At 30.4% G+C, this 16,533-nt stretch overlaps 1 protein-coding gene across 1 annotated transcript; it reads left to right on the top strand.

Annotated features, from left to right (window-relative positions):
- The first annotated feature begins 8,030 nt into the window (after nt 1-8,030).
- LOC122297552 (terpene synthase 10-like) lies at nt 8,031-11,037 on the top strand. Its single transcript, XM_043107663.1, has 7 exons — nt 8,031-8,383; nt 8,469-8,736; nt 8,834-9,209; nt 9,690-9,905; nt 10,008-10,146; nt 10,242-10,490; nt 10,589-11,037. The coding sequence occupies exons 1-7, from the start codon at nt 8,078-8,080 to the stop codon at nt 10,889-10,891; spliced, it is 1,857 nt and encodes a 618-aa protein (XP_042963597.1). The 5' UTR covers nt 8,031-8,077; the 3' UTR covers nt 10,892-11,037.
- The last annotated feature ends 5,496 nt before the right edge of the window (nt 11,038-16,533 follow it).

A 16,533-nucleotide genomic window follows, 5' to 3' on the forward strand; every position in this document is an offset into this window, starting at 1 on the left:
GTACAAAAACTATGAGAATAAACAACTCTTGTAAATTAGACATTTACAATTGTTCTTGCAATTACAACTTACAAGTACTTAGGTCAAAAGCAAATACATTCATACATTCCTCACTACAATAATGTAGTTCAACTTCCTGTGATACAATTACAACAACTCCAATAATATGACCAAAATGTAGTTAAAGTATTTCCACCATCGCTTAGCATTAGTTCTGACTAATTTAAGAGTATTAACATACAAATCTTTTGCAATAACCTTAATACAATCCAATATCACTTAGATACTAGCATGTAAGAAATCACAATAATGACAAAAGCCCAACACAGCCGGAATAGTGTGCAGGAGCGCCTGATTTCAGCTTGTTGCTGAAGAAGCATCGACACATTTTTCAGAATCTCCTCGTTTATGTTGGCTAGCTAAATCTCTTTTTTCTCGATCTCATTCGCCTTCTTTCGGAGCTAAATCACCCTTTTTCTCAATATCCTCGAGTATCTTGTCTAGGTCTTGCTCCTTCCTTAGCAATTCATTTTTCCTTTTCAAAAGGTCTTGGTCTATGTCTTGATTATCTGCCCAGTTGAAATATTTGCAGTACGGTAATCCCTAACCATTTTAAAGGAAAAGATTAGATATGCAAGAATATTGAGTAGGACTAAACACATAATGTAAATGTTTAAGATGAATGTTGTAGTTACCTCAGTGTTGTATTTTCAACATCCTACGAAGGCTCGGCCAAGATTTCTTCTACTATTTGAGTATTTCAGTGTGGCTTCAACCTCACAGAAGCACACTCGTGTACTCAAAGTACGATTAACAACAGATGCAGAACACATTGATGATGATGACATTCTAACCAAAATCAGATTCACAATACACTAATCTAAACAGCAGGAAAAAAACATTTTACAATAGCTAACATCAACCAATAAGGCGAAGGGAAAATTAGATGCTTCATTAAATGAAAACACAATAATGTACCTCTTACAAAATAGTAAAATAGAATTGATTTATTTTAATATAAACAGCACGGAGTAACAATAGCCACCATCAACCATTTTGACAAAGCCACCAATAGATGCTTCATTAAATGAAAACACAATAATGTACCTCTTACAAATAAAAAAACAAGAATTGATTTACTTCAATATAAACAGAATGGAGTAACAATAGCCACCATCAACCAGTTTGACAAAGCCACCATGAGATGCATCATTAAATTAAAACATAATAATATAGCAATCCAAAACAAAAAACAGAATTGATTTACTTAAATTAAAACACAATAATGTAGCAATCCAAACCAGATAGAACTGATTTACTTAAATTAAAATACAATAATGTAGCAATCCAAACTAGACATAACTGATTTACTTCAAAGATCTTGCACCCTCAAACCTACAAATGTAGAAATGAATCATTAGATGTAAAATATAAGAGAACTTACTACATTAGAAATAATTAGTTTTCAGAGTTAGGGTGAGAGAGCTTACCATGCTTTAAGCTTCTCGGTCAGTCATTCTCATTCATGAGAATGAGACCATGTCGTTTAGTGATGGTTAGGGTTACGAAGAGAAAGGGGAAAGGGTTCGGGTTTGGAAAAGAAATCGAAGCTTGGTTAGGGCTAGGGTTTTCAGAATGAAGTGAAAGGGGAAATGTTAAGGTTAAGGTTTTCGTTAAAAGGGGAAATGAATGAGTTTTTAGAATGAAGACAAAGAGGTAATTTTAGGGTTAGGGTTTTCAGAATGAAGAGAAAGGGGAAATGTTAGTAGGGGTGTAACCGGTCCGATTAGGTCCAATTTTGGACAAAATTTAGGACCAAATCGGTATGCACCGGTTTTACATTTTTCAAAACCAATTACGCACAGGTTACCCTCCTAAACCGGTACTTCGGTTTTACCCATTTCTGGTCCAGTTCGATCCGGTTTTCTAGTTTTAATGTACTATATTATATATTATATAATATAATATATTATAATATATAATACTATAGTGGTAATATATTTTAGTATATTATAATATATATATATATTATAATTATATTATAGACTATAATGATATAATATAATATATAATATAATGATATATTATAGTATATTATAATATATAGTGATATAGTATTGGTATAATTATTAATATGCACTATATAATATTAGTATAACTATTAATACAATAAACAAAATGATATAAGATCTTAAAATTTAATATTATACTAATTAGTAGTTTATCATATAATACAAAACTATTTTATATATAGTTATACATTATATATAAATATTATATACAATAGAAAAAATTAAAATATGTATATAAACATGTTCGGTCCTATTTTAGAAAAAGAAAAATCGAAACCAGACCGATTTTGACCGGTTTTAAGAAAAATAAAACCGATACCAGACCGAACCAAACTCAAGATCGGACCGATCCCACCGGTTTGGTCCAATCCGGTCCGGTTTACCAGTTTTTTTTTTTACACCCCTAAATATTAGGGTTAGGGTTTTCGGAAAAGGTGGAAATTTTAGGGTTAGGGTTATGATGAATGCGATCTTGAAGATGGAAAAAAAAAGAGAGAAAGACGGAAGGAGTTTGGAAAATCAAATGGGAAAAATATTCCTTAGAAATCAAAGGCAAATGCTTCTGGGAGATGGGAGAATCAGCTTTTCTGTATTTTGTGGGGAGAAAGGGATGCGGAAATTTTTCAGTCAAAGAGAGGGGGAGAAGGGGGATGGGGATTGAAAATAGGAGAGGGAAGAATGAAAAGAATAGAAGATAGACGCAAGGGAAGAAAGATTGAAGGATGGGCTACAATTGAATGAAATGAACCGTTTCATTAAAATGCTTTTAGTTGAATGAAACAAACCATTTCTTTTATGCCCTGTAGGAGCCGACTACCCCGCCACTCCCCAATGCGACTGCGAATGGCATTTTCCTTTCCTGTATTTCTGCCCATTCAAATCCATGATTAAGAAAAAGATAGCAAACCAAAATGGTGCTGATGCCATTCTATGATCTGATGGTCAATAGCTGCCCCAAATCAACCGTCCACTTTTGTTTTCATAATTTCTCTTTACTCATCTTATTTAATTATTATAAATTTTTTAAATTCTCACATAAAATAAAATAAAAAATTTAATATTTTTAAATTTTAGAATGAAGAGAAAGGGAAAATGTTAGTAGGGGTGTAACCGGTCCGGTTCGGTCCAGTTTTGGACAAAATTTAGGACTAAATCGGTATGCACCGGTTTTATATTTTTTAAAACCGATTACGCACAAGTTAACCTCCTAAACCGGTATTTCAGTTTTACCCATTTCTAGTCCGGTTCGATCCGGTTTTCTGGTTTTAATGTACTATATTATATATTATATAATATAATATATTATAGTATATAATACTATAGTGATAATATATTTTAGTATATTATAATATATATATATATATATTATAATTGTATTATAGACTATAATGATATAATATAATATATAATATAATGATATATTATAGTATATTATAATATATAGTGATATAGTATTGGTATAACTATTAATATGCCCTATATAATATTAATATAACTATTAATACAATAAACAAAATGATATAAGATCTTAAAATTTAATATTATACTAATTAGTAATTTATCATATAATATAAAACTATTTTATATATAGTTATACATTATATATAAATATTATATAGAATAGAAAAAATTAAAATATGTATATAAACCTGTTCGGTCCTGTTTTAGAAAAAGAAAAATCGAAGCCAGACCAATTTTGATTTGAGTGAACATGTTTTATAAAACCAAACTCAAGATCGGACCGATCGCACAGGTTTGGCCCGATCCGATCTGGTTTACCAGTTTTTTTTTACACCCCTAAATGTTAGGGTTAGGGTTTTCGGAAAAAGTGGAAATTTTAGGGTTAGGGTTATAATGAATGCGATCTTGAAGATGGAAAACAAAGAGAAAGACGGAAGGAGTTTGGAAAATCAAATGGGAAAAATATTCCTTAGGAATCAAAGGCAAATGCTTCAGGGAGATGAGAGAATCAGCTTTTCTATATTCTGTGGGAAAAAAGGGATGCGGAAATATTTCAGTCAAAGAGAGGGGGAGAAGGGGGATAGGGATTGAAAATATGAGAGGGAAGAATGAAAAGAATAGAAGATAGACGCAAGGGAAGAAAGATTGAACACAGGATGAGCTACAATTGAATGAAACAAACCGTTTCATTAAAATGCTTTTAGTTGAATGAAACAGACCGTTTCTTTTATGCCAAGTAGGAGCCGACTACCCCGCAACTACCCAACGCGACTGCGAATGGCATTTTCCTTCCCCGTATTTCTGCCCATTCAAATCCATGATTAAGAAAAAGATAACAAACCAAAATGGTGCTGATGCCATTCTATGATCTAATGGTCAATAGCTGCCCCAAATCAACCGTCAATTTTTGTTTTCATAATTTTTCTTTACTCATCTTATTTAATTATTATAAATTTTTTAAATTCTCACATAAAATAAAATAAATAATTTAATATTTTAAAATTTAAAAATAAAAATAATATTAAAAAATATATTATAATAATATTTTATTTAATTTTTAATTTTATCTTATCTCTTGTTATCTTATTTGTAAAAATAAACGAGATATTTCCTTGTTGCCGGTTTTCCATAGACGAATAAAATTATGCGCATCAAACCATGCTTAGCTAAGCGACAGATTACTAAAAGAATAAAACACATCGGTTACGTAAGCAGAAGCAAGGAGGTCATAAATTGCCTTCACGATGTTCGTAGTTATATAGACCAGAGACGACCTAAGACCAGAATTGTCTCAGGAGCAAAAGTCTAAAAACAATAATTGCATGTATGAGGACTCAAGACATTGTGTCGGGTAGACCTTAATAATTTTGCTTACAATGATCACAAAAAGACTTTAAGGGAAAGCTATGAAAAGAAAGTGTATAATATACCTTGACTTTGAGACATGCGGCTAATTAATGTTGGTTTCAGACTTCATAATAATCCAAGCCGCTGCTCATTAGTCATTACAATAGTTCATCCATTTGAAGATTAGAGAAGTACGTTGCGTTTGTTTATAATCAGATTTTTAAAAATCTCAATTTTTTTTAATTAAAGAAATTAAAACAATTTTCTTTAAATAAATTTGCTGACTCGTAATCTATCAAAAATTAATGAAGAGGTTTTTGTAATAAATGAGTATTAGATGTGATTTTTTTTTTAATCCCAAATATGTTTTATTCTCCATAAATCATATATATATATATATATATATTCATTGATTCATCATGTAAATCCAAATTTTCTAATTTGATTTATTATGCTGTACAGAAGCGGTTAAATTGGTATTAATAGTATTATATTAATATATATATCACTACAAGAAAATTGTTTATTTGTAATTAGTTAATTTCAGTAAAATGATTATTTCTAACTAAAATTAGTTATAAATAATCTTTTAGTTGCAATAAATTAATCACGAAAATCCGATTTTTTGATAGTGAATATGAGTTTTCATGGACTATTTTCTTCGCCTTTTATTTTGAAAATATAAGTCGAACATGAATATTGACATGCCAAAAGACTTTAAATTATAAACATTGTTAAGACTAGGTGTTGGAATAAAAATAAATTGAACAAACGTTTTCTAACTTTTAATATTATTGAGATAATGTTTAAAAAAAAAAATGACAACTTTCTTATAAATTCTTTGGTAGTCTATATTGATAAGGATTGTGATAATTAATGACCTTTATTTGTTTAAAGAATATTGAGATCAATAAACATATTAAATCTTCAATGGAAAACACTAATCCCACAGAAAGGGATTACCGAAATTTTTTATCGAAAACTGTTTTGAATTTTTAAATTTTTTTTTTTTACTTAGTGATTAAGTAAGTGTTTTTAAATGAATATATATTTTTTTTTTATTTTTAAAAAATATTTACATAATTTTAAAAAATGTTAAAAGAAAAATTAAAAAAAAAAAAAAAGAAAAATACACTGATCGGTAGAAGATTTCTGTAGAAATCTTATGTGGACGTAGCAACGTCCATTTTCAATATAATACTCCAGAGTCCTTTTTTCTAGAAAAATTGTCATGTGCTTCTTATCACATAACCATGTCGTAATCAAATATATTTTTTTTCTTAGGGAAATGTTAGTTTACCACGTGGATTTGCACCAGGGTTTAAACCTAAATTTATTTTATTTATTTATTTTTAAGTAGTAAAAAAAAGTTATCACTAGCTACCCTTAGTGGATTTCTTTTTCTTTTTCTTTTTTAAGGTTTAAAAATTTCTTTAATGGAATTTTTATCAAGTTCCCCCACCCCAACCTCTTGTACTCTCTCTCCTATTTAGTTTTAATTAATGAAAGTTTGATTAAAGATTAAAAGAAAAAATCATCATGCATCACATTAAAATTTTCCATTGATTTCGTCTGCACGGCATGATCAAATAACACCTGCTTCACACAATACAATGACTTGCAACATTCGTAAAAGAGCAATGTTATATATGGAAGATACACTTTTCATACTATTGACACGATCACGATTTTATTTGTAAGATAACTTAATTTTAAACTTCTCTTAACTTAATTTTAAACTTCTCTTGCCAATTAAATCTCACAATGTCAACAATGTCGAGGATGTGTCGTACATACCAACTTATTATAAATATAATTAGCCTTATTAATTTGCTTATTCTTTTGTGTTATAATATTATATTAGAATATTATCATATTTAAAAGATATTCATAATATTCTAGTATATATGGTAATATATATGACTTATTCTATACCATATTTAGTTTAAGGTACTATTAGCAGGCCACCTAGCAATTACCGCTAGTGTATTTAAAATTTTTCTCTTTTCTTCTATTATGTTTTAAGCATTTTTTTTAACATCCCTAATCATTAAGGGAAAAAAAAAATATACAATTTCACTAATAGTCACTTCCTTAATCATTAAGTAAAAAAAATTAAAATAATTAAGTGGTAAGGTTGAGAAGCTCTACTAGCATTTGTCTTTAGTTTATTGTGTAAATCAATCAGTATCGTTGATTTATTGTATCTTTATTATTTCCTTAGTCTCATTTCCCTATAAATAAGGGCATCTATTATCTTTATTTTGTTTTATTTTTTTAGTGATATTACTACTTATCATCCATTTTATCATTATGATCATCTCATCATTATATGATATGATATTAAATGATTAGAGACTATTTATTATGTTTTACTTGTAGGCCTATCATTTAATGTCACGTTAAGAGAGGTTGAGAGGATGATAATAAATAATTTTTATTTTTATTTTTAATTTCTACGTTTTGTACATACCCAATGATCTTCATGTGGTTGGTCTTTGCCGACGCTTAACAGGCTATCAACTGATCCAGTACTAGCTAGTACTTATTCAAATTAACTGCTTGACAAAATTCCATGTAATTTCTACGTTTAGACACGGGCATTTTCTTCATGTGAGTTGTTGGCATCATGATTCATGCATTCATGCATGCATGAAGCCAAAGAAGGACACTTGATCGTGAAGAATTTGAAGATAGACTTTGGAAGTCACATTTGATTTAATTTATTGGTCTAGTAGGCTGTAAATCATGTTTTCCACCATCTACGGCCTGCAATTAACTCGATTTTGGACAAATTTTATTAGATCAAAATCAATTTGACACCGATCCGATTGATTTAATTAATTTTTAGGCCTACTTGAATTACTCATTTATAATTTAATACGTCATTTCTAATTATATAATTTTATTTGGTATAGGCCAGCTTTTAAAAAAACTCTTCAAGATTTTTTTTTTTTTTCACTAACTATATATATATTTAGCAACCAATATATATATATATATATATATATATATATAGTAGCAGCTGCCAATTACCCTCATTAGGCTCCCTTGACAAATAAAGCACAAACTCTTGTAATATAGACTAGCCACCAACAAACTTTTGAAATTCGTCATGCATGTGCGTGTCCTTGATATCGTCACAGAGAATATTATAGCCACCAAGGATCGCTATAAAATGGCTGCAGCTAGCGTATATGTTCCACAACAATATTCCATTTAAACAGAAAAGCAAAGCTTCATTAATGGCTTACACAATGCATCTTGGCATTCTTGATTCAGTCCGAAATTGCAAACTCTCTACATTGCTCCCACCTAAAAGACCCATCTCAGCTTTAACAAGTGGAAAAGGCGGTGATGTATCTCATCCTTTCCAAAGAATGGCCCCCGAAGAAAACTCAAGTATTGACTCTACTATTGTACGACGATCAGCAAATTACCATCCTACCATTTGGCATTATGATTACATCCAATCAATAAGAAGCGAATATGCATGTGGTAAAGTGTGCGATTTCTATCTTTTTATTGTTTGTCTAAATAGTTTTTATAATCGTTGTTGGTTTATTTGAGAATTGGTTTAATTTGTAGGGGGAGTTATTCACCCAAAAGATTGATAAGCTGAAGGGAGAAGTAACAATGATGTTTCACAAAGTGGTGGATCCTATAAAGCAACTCGAGCTAATTGACACTTTGCAAAGACTTGGAGTATCTTACCACTTTGAGGACCAAATAAGGAGGATATTGAAAAATAAACACAATGCTCATCATAATGGTGATGTTTGCGAGAAGCAGAGTTTGTATGCCCTAGCTATTGAGTTTAGACTCTTGAGACAACACGGATATGATGTACCTCAAGGTAAACAACAAACTAGTAATGCTTTGACAAAAATAAATATCATTTTATAAGTACCCCTCGTTTATTTTTAACAATTTGTGAGCATTGTTAATTGCAGAGACTTTCAAAAGTTTCTTGAATGAAAATGGGGATTTCAAAGAATGTTTTTGTGTTGATATTGAAGGAATGTTGGCTTTGTATGAAGCCTCGTTCCACTTGAGAGAAGGTGAAAGCATCTTGGAGGAAGCAAAAGATTTTGCAACCAAACATCTTAAAGAGTACGTGGATCAAAGTAAAGATCAATATCTTTGTATGATGGTGAATCATGCCCTAGAGCTTCCACTACATTGGAGAGTGATAAGGTTGGAAGCAAGGTGGTTCATTGATACATATAAAAGCAGAGAAGACATGAACCCTATCTTGCTTGAGCTTGCAAAACTGGATTTTAATATGGTACAAGCAGTCCACCAAGAAGATATAAAACAAATGTCGAGGTAAAAAGACACGTTTATCCTCATTTTATAACTTGGATCTTAGCCTCAAAAGCTGCAAGAAGATTTACGGCATGTTTGGACACTTGTAGTATTTTAGAAACTGTGAATAGTAGTGAAATGATTTGAGTGAACATGTTTTATAAGAGATTTGGTTAAAAAGAGAGAAAAAATTGAATAAAAATATTATAAAATTAAAAAAATGATTGAATATAATTTTTTAATATTATTTTTATTTTAAAGTTTGTTAAAATTATATTGATTTTTATGTTTAAGTATTGATTAGGTAATGATTTGATCAAAAGATTGGAAATTTGAAATCGAAGTATTTTTCAATTGACTGACGTTTGAGAATGAAGTTTTGAGAATTCTCATGTTTGCCAAACATCACCTTACTTGATATATATTAGATTAGAGAGGAAAGAAACTGCAATATATGCTCTATTTCTAAAATTGATATTATTTTCTTATCTCATACAAAAGGTGGTGGAGGAGCACTGGCCTTGGAGATTTGAGCTTTTCAAGGGATAGAGTGTTGGAGAATTTCATTTGGGCAACGGGAGCATTATTTCACCCTCAATTTGGACATGAGAGGAGAATGTTAGCAAAGCTCGGTGCATTGGTGACAGTAGTAGATGATGTCTACGATGTCTATGGCACTTTAGAAGAACTTGAGCTCTTCACGGATGCTATTGAAAGGTTTGTATTAATGGCAACACACCTCAAATACCTCGAGCTCAAATAATGCTGCTTATCTTTGATACAAATGCTTACAATATATAATTTGTTCATGCGATCTAGATGGGATGTCAATGAAATGGAACAACTTCCTTATTATATGCAAATTTGTTTCCTTTCTGTCTACAACACGGTTAATGAAATGGCTTTTGACACTCTCAAGGAAAAGGGATGCAACATCGTTTGGTACATGAGAAAGGCGGTAAGGCCCAAACTTTCTTATTCATTACTATTTACCCTATAACTTATTATCTATTATAACTCTTCTAATTCATTGATCCACCACAAATCTTTTAGTGGGCAGATATATGTAAATCTTATTTGTTGGAAGCAAAATGGTTTTACAACGGATATACACCAAGCCTTCAAGAATACCTTGAAAATGGATGGATGACAATAACAATAGCAAATTTACTGGTGCATTGCTATTTTTTCATCACAAATCCCATAACAAAGGAAGCTTTGGATTCATTGGAAGAGTATCCAGATATAATTCGTTTGTCATCACTCATTGTGCGACTTGCAGATGATCTTGGAACATCTACGGTTTGCAAAACATACTATCCTAATTCTTTTATCAACAATTTATTGGGCTACTTCACATGAACATAGGATAACATGTTTTAATGTATTTTGTAACCTAGGATGAGTTAAAGAGGGGGGATAATCCTAAATCAATCCAATGCTACATGAACGACACTGGTGCTAGTGAGGAAGATGCTCGCCAACACATGAAGTCCTTGATTAGTGCAACATGGAAGACAATTAATGGAAATCGCATTGCAAGTTCTCCATTCTCTAAAACATTTAACGAGATTACAATGAACATTGCAAGAGCATCCCAATTCATGTACCAGCATGGAGATGGGCATGGCATTGTAGACCGTGAGACTAAGGACCACGTGTTAGCGTTGTTTATTCACCCCATTCCCATAGCTAAGAATTGATGAATGATTGGCTAAATCACATATACAAATATGTCTTTCTACTTTTTCCTGTTTAGACCTTTCTTATATTTGGAGGTTGGATCATGTGTCAAAGGTAACTTGTCTTTTTACCTTACTAATAGTACCGCTCCTTGCGAAAATAAATGATGTACAAGCCAAAAATTCAATAATTCTCTTGTTTCTATTGGAAAGAAATACAAGTTTCTCTATAATATTAAAGATATATTGCATGCTACATTTCTTTCCTGACATATATATATATATACCTGCATGCACACGATGTAGATCAAGCCAAATTGATTTCAGACTGAGTGCATGTAACTATTTTTTCATACATTTTTCTTATAAAATATAATCATGAGATGAGATAAGATAAAATATTTTCATTATCCAAACAGTGCTGCCGTTTAGATAGTAAAAGCATTAATTCATCATATTTTATCTCATTATTACAATGTTGCAAAGTTCTCACATAAAATATAATAAATAATTTAACTTTTTCAAATTTTAAAATAATAATAATACTAAAAAATAATATTCTAACAATATTTTGTTCAATTTTCAATTTTCATATAAAACAATCTTATCTCATCTCACTATCTAAACTGTATCTAAATTTTTATGAAAAATTATAGTACTTATCATTCTAACAAATCATATATAATTTATTTTTATTTTTTTCTTTACTAAATATGTAGTGTACGTATAGATAATAAGTAGAAGAATTTTTTTAATTTAATAAAAATAAATTAAAAAAATCAAATATAATGTTTAACATAAAAATGATGAATAGGACTCAATCTTCCTATCGGGAATAGAAACAGCCATGGTGGTGTTAATTATAGTCTGCAGAATAAAATAAAATAAAAATAAATAAAAAAATAAAAAGACCCTAATGGGCTCTTGTACGACGTTTCTATCATTTGTTTCTCATAATTTACTTGAAGTTTTATTGAGGCTTTACTGTTGAATTCAAGATTTTAAGTTTTGTATAATTATATATTTACACATAGATTTTGATGATAACAAATGAATTCACAAAATAAAGAAGTCTCAAGCTCAAGTTGTCTACACAATGGAGTCAAGCACATTAAGGAAATAAGCATGAGCAAGAAGGAAACAAGTTCATATTAAAGTTATAGAGTAATGTTGTAAATCTCTTAAAATTCGAAATTAGGATTAATGCTTAAAATTAATATTTTATCATAAAGCATTAAAATAAATTTTCTACATGTGCATGAATATTTTTGAAAATTAAATTTGAACATTTTGAAAGATGATTGATTGTCATTTTTTGCATGTGTATGCCTTGATTAAAGGGTTGAACTTTGAAAATATTAAAGATGATTGATTGTCATCTTTCACATGTGCATGTTTTATTTGAATATTTTCAAAAGTGATTGATACTTTTTTAGACTTATACAAAAGGTAGATGATTTTGTTTGAAAAATTTGAAAAGTAAAGTGTGCTCATTTTGTCATATACAAAAAGTAAAAGATTAGATTTGAATTTTTTGAAAAGGAAAGTGTGCTCCTTTTGTCATATGCAAAAAGTAAAATATTAAGTTTGAATTTTTTGAAAAGGAAAGTGTGCTCATTTTGTCATATGCCAAAAATAAAAGATTAGATTTGATTTTTTTTAAAAAGTGAATGATGTTGTCTTTGACAATTGAAAAAGAAGAACCTTTTATTTGAATTTTTTGAAAAAGTGAATGATGTTGTATTTGATATGTAAATCTTTTTTAATTTGAATATGAAGTCTCATATGCCTATAAATAGATCATTTGAGAGCTTCACATTTACAACACCAAGAGCATACAACATTCATTCAAAGTTTTCATTCTCTCTTCTCTAAGCATTGCGCCTTAATCCTTATTCATTTTGAGAGATATAGTTTGCGCTGTATTGTTCTTATTTCACTCATTGAGGAGTGTTTTCTGATAACCTACCCACTATCAGCTTTTGTATCAGAAAAATGGTGTGTATAACCCTTGTGCGTGTAGAAAGTATTCTACACGGGGAATAGTTGAATCACCACGTGTAAGGTGATTGCAAGTGTAGAGGGTGTTCTACACGGATCCTTTGTAGCGGTGTTGTTCAAAGGTGTAATAGGTTTCTATCTCCACCTGAAGGAGATTGAATAGTGAATTTGGGAATCCTCAAGGGGTAGCTTGAGGCGAGGACGTAGGCAGTGGGGCCGAACCTCGTTAACATACTGAGTTTGCTTCACTCTTACCCTTACTCTTTATATTTATTGTTATTTCATATTTTGTTTATATTTTATATTATATATTTGATTTATAATTGTTATTTTTTTAATACAACTCAATTCACCCCCCCTCTTGTGTTAGTCATCTGGGCAACAATTGGTATCAGAGCTAAGAGCTCTATTATAAGATTAACTATCTTTTGAGTTAAGATCTTATGGCTAACATTTCAGCTTCATTTGGTAAAGGTCAATCTAGCAGTCAGCCTCCACTCTTTTGTGGAGATAATTACTCATTCTGGAAAGTTAGAATGAGAATATTCCTTCAGGTTCAAGGTCAAGAAATCTGGAAATGTATTGTAAATGGATCTTATATTCCAACAAAAGTGATTGATGGAGTAAAGGTCAAAAAGGAAGAATAAGAGTTTGATCGTGAAGATGATAGACTTTATACTTTGAATTTAACTGCTATGAATTTATTATTTAATGCTTTCAATGGAAATGAGTTTAATAGAACAATGACTTGTGCTACGGTAAAAGAAATTTGGGATAATTTGGAAGTTACTTATGAAGAAACTTCGCAAGTTAAGGAATCAAAAATTTATATTCTTACTCATGAATATGAAATGTTTAAGATGAATGATGATGAATCTATTTCTAGTATGTACACTCGTTTTACTAACATCATAAACAGCTTGACAGCTCTTGGCAAAATTTATTTCAAGGTGGAGATAGTAACAAAAATTCTCAATTCTCTACCAAAACACTGGGAATCAAAAGTGACAGCGATTCTTGAAGATAGAGACCTCAAGAAGCTCAAAGTGAATGAACTCATCGGGTCACTTATCACCCATGAGTACACATTGAAAAGAGGAGAAGAAAAAGGAAAGCCAAAGAAGAGCTTGGCACTTAAATCTGTTCCTCATGAAAGTGAAAGTGATGAAGATGAGGAAAATGAAGACAAAGATGAAGAAGTTGCGATGATAACAAGAAGAATTCAGAGGTTCTTAAAGAAAAATAAAACTCCTCCAAGGAAATCCTTCAAAAAGTTTTCCAAGAAAGATTCAGGTAAAAATGACACTTTAATTTGTTATAAATGCAATAAACCTGGTCATATCAAGCCAGATTGTCCTCTGTTAGAAAAAGATCGAAACAAGGGCAAGAAAGCAATGAAAGCTACATGGGATGATGATTCAAGTAGCTCAGATAGTGAAGCAAGCAATGGAGAATCAGCAAATCTTTGTCTTATGGCTAAAGATGACATTGAGGTAACAAATCTTGATAATATTGAAGATCCTTCATATGAAGAATTGCAAAATGTTTTAGAAGAGGTTTATGAGGAATTTGAAAAATTGGGTATCAAATATACTGCTTTGAAAAAGAAAAATTTTTCTTTAACAAATGAAATTGATAATTTAAGAAAAGAAAGTATCATTTAGAAAGATGAAAATCTTGAATTGAATAAGAAGAAAACCGATTTAGAAAATATTGTTGAAAACTTTACTAATGGAAAAAGAAATTTTGAAAAACTTCTTGGTAGTCAAAGATGTGTTTTTGATAAGTCAGGTTTGGGATATATGGCAAAACAAAAATACAAACCTTATAAAAATTTCTTTGATAATCCTTCTACATCAAAAACCAATAATCAAAATTCTTTTCATAAAAATAATTTTGTCAAAAAAAGATATTATTATAATCATTCAAGTTCTTCATATATGTCACATGCTATTTGCAATTTCTGTAACAGAAATGGTCATAATTATCATACTTATCCTATTAGAAGAAATCATACAATGACTATTAGGACCATATAGGTACCTAAAAATCTTGTTTCTTCTAATACTAATAAATAAAGGACCCAAAGAACTTGGGTACCAAGAAAAATCATTTTAATTATTTTTATAGGTATGCATGAAGTCATCCACAAGCAAAAACAAGTGGTTTTTAGATAGTGGATGTTCAAGACACATGACGGGAGACAAGACTAAGTTCTTTGATTTTAGATCTAAAGAAGAATGACACGTGACATTTGGAGACAACTCGAAAGGGAAGATCGTGGGAATAGATAAAATTGGTAATGAATATTCTCTCATAATTGAAGATGTTCTACTTGTTGAAGGTCTAAAACATAATCTTTTGAGTATAAGTCAATTATGTGATAAAGGATTTACAGTTACTTTCAAAATGGATAAGTGCATTATTTTGAATGATCATGATTATAATATTTGTTTTATTACTTTTAGAAACAATAATGTTTATACAATCGATTTTGAAGAAATTACCTCACAAGATGCTATTTGCTTTTCAGTTCAAAATGAAACTAGTTGGTTATGGCATAGAAGATTAGGTCATGCCAACATAGAACTTATTTCCAAACTTTCAAAAAATGATCTTGTGAGAGGTTTACCTAAAACAAATTTTCTTAAAGACAAAATTTGTGATGCATGTCAATTTGGTAAACAAACAAAAACTTCTTTTAAAACTAAGAAACATATTTCCACTACTAGACCATTGCAACTGATACACATGGATCTTTTTGGATCAAATAGAGTTGCAAGTCTAGGAGGAAAATATTATGCATTTGTTATTGTTGATGATTTCTCTAGATATACTTGGGTCATCTTTCTTGCTCATAAAGATAAGGCACATATGCCTTTACCAAGTTATGCAAGAGAATTCGAAATGAAAAGGGGAATACTATTTCAAGTATCCGAAGTGATAGGGGAAAAGAGTTTGTTAATAAAAATATTGAAACATTTTGTGATAAAAATGATTTTGTGCATAATTTTTCTGCTCCTCGAACTCCTCAACAAAATGGGGTAGTAGAGAGGAAAAATAGATCTCTTCAAGAGATGGCAAGAACAATGCTCAATGAGAACAACTTGTCTAGTTATTTTTAGGCCGAAGCGGTAAGTACTGCATGTTATGTTATAAATAGAGTTATGCTAAGGTCTAAGTTAGATAAAACCTCATATGAGTTTTGGAATGAGAAAAGGCTCGACATTGGTTACTTTCATGTATTTGGATGCAAATGTTTTATTTTGAATGACAGGGATAATTTAGGCAAGTTTGATGCAAAATCTGATGAAGGTATCTTTCTCGGATATTCTACTAATAGTAAAGCTTATAGAGTATTCAATAAAAAGACTTTGACTGTACAAGAATCTATGCATATAGTATTTGATGAATCTAATTCTCCACTCTCCAAGAAATCTATTGATGAAGAAACAGGAGGTATAAATAACACGGAAAGTCTCAATCTCAACAAAGAGAAAACAATAGAGGAAGTTCAACATGGAGCCATCAGGAAAAATCATCAAAATTTAATACAAGATGCAACCAAACAGTAGAAATTTACGAAAGATCATCCAATGGAACAAATTTTGGGAGAACCTTCACAAGGTGTAAGTACTCGATCATCTCTTAGAAATATTTGC

This window comes from Carya illinoinensis, chromosome 15 (assembly GCF_018687715.1).
Source record: "Carya illinoinensis cultivar Pawnee chromosome 15, C.illinoinensisPawnee_v1, whole genome shotgun sequence".
In the NCBI taxonomy this organism is placed as follows: Eukaryota; Viridiplantae; Streptophyta; class Magnoliopsida; order Fagales; family Juglandaceae; genus Carya; species Carya illinoinensis.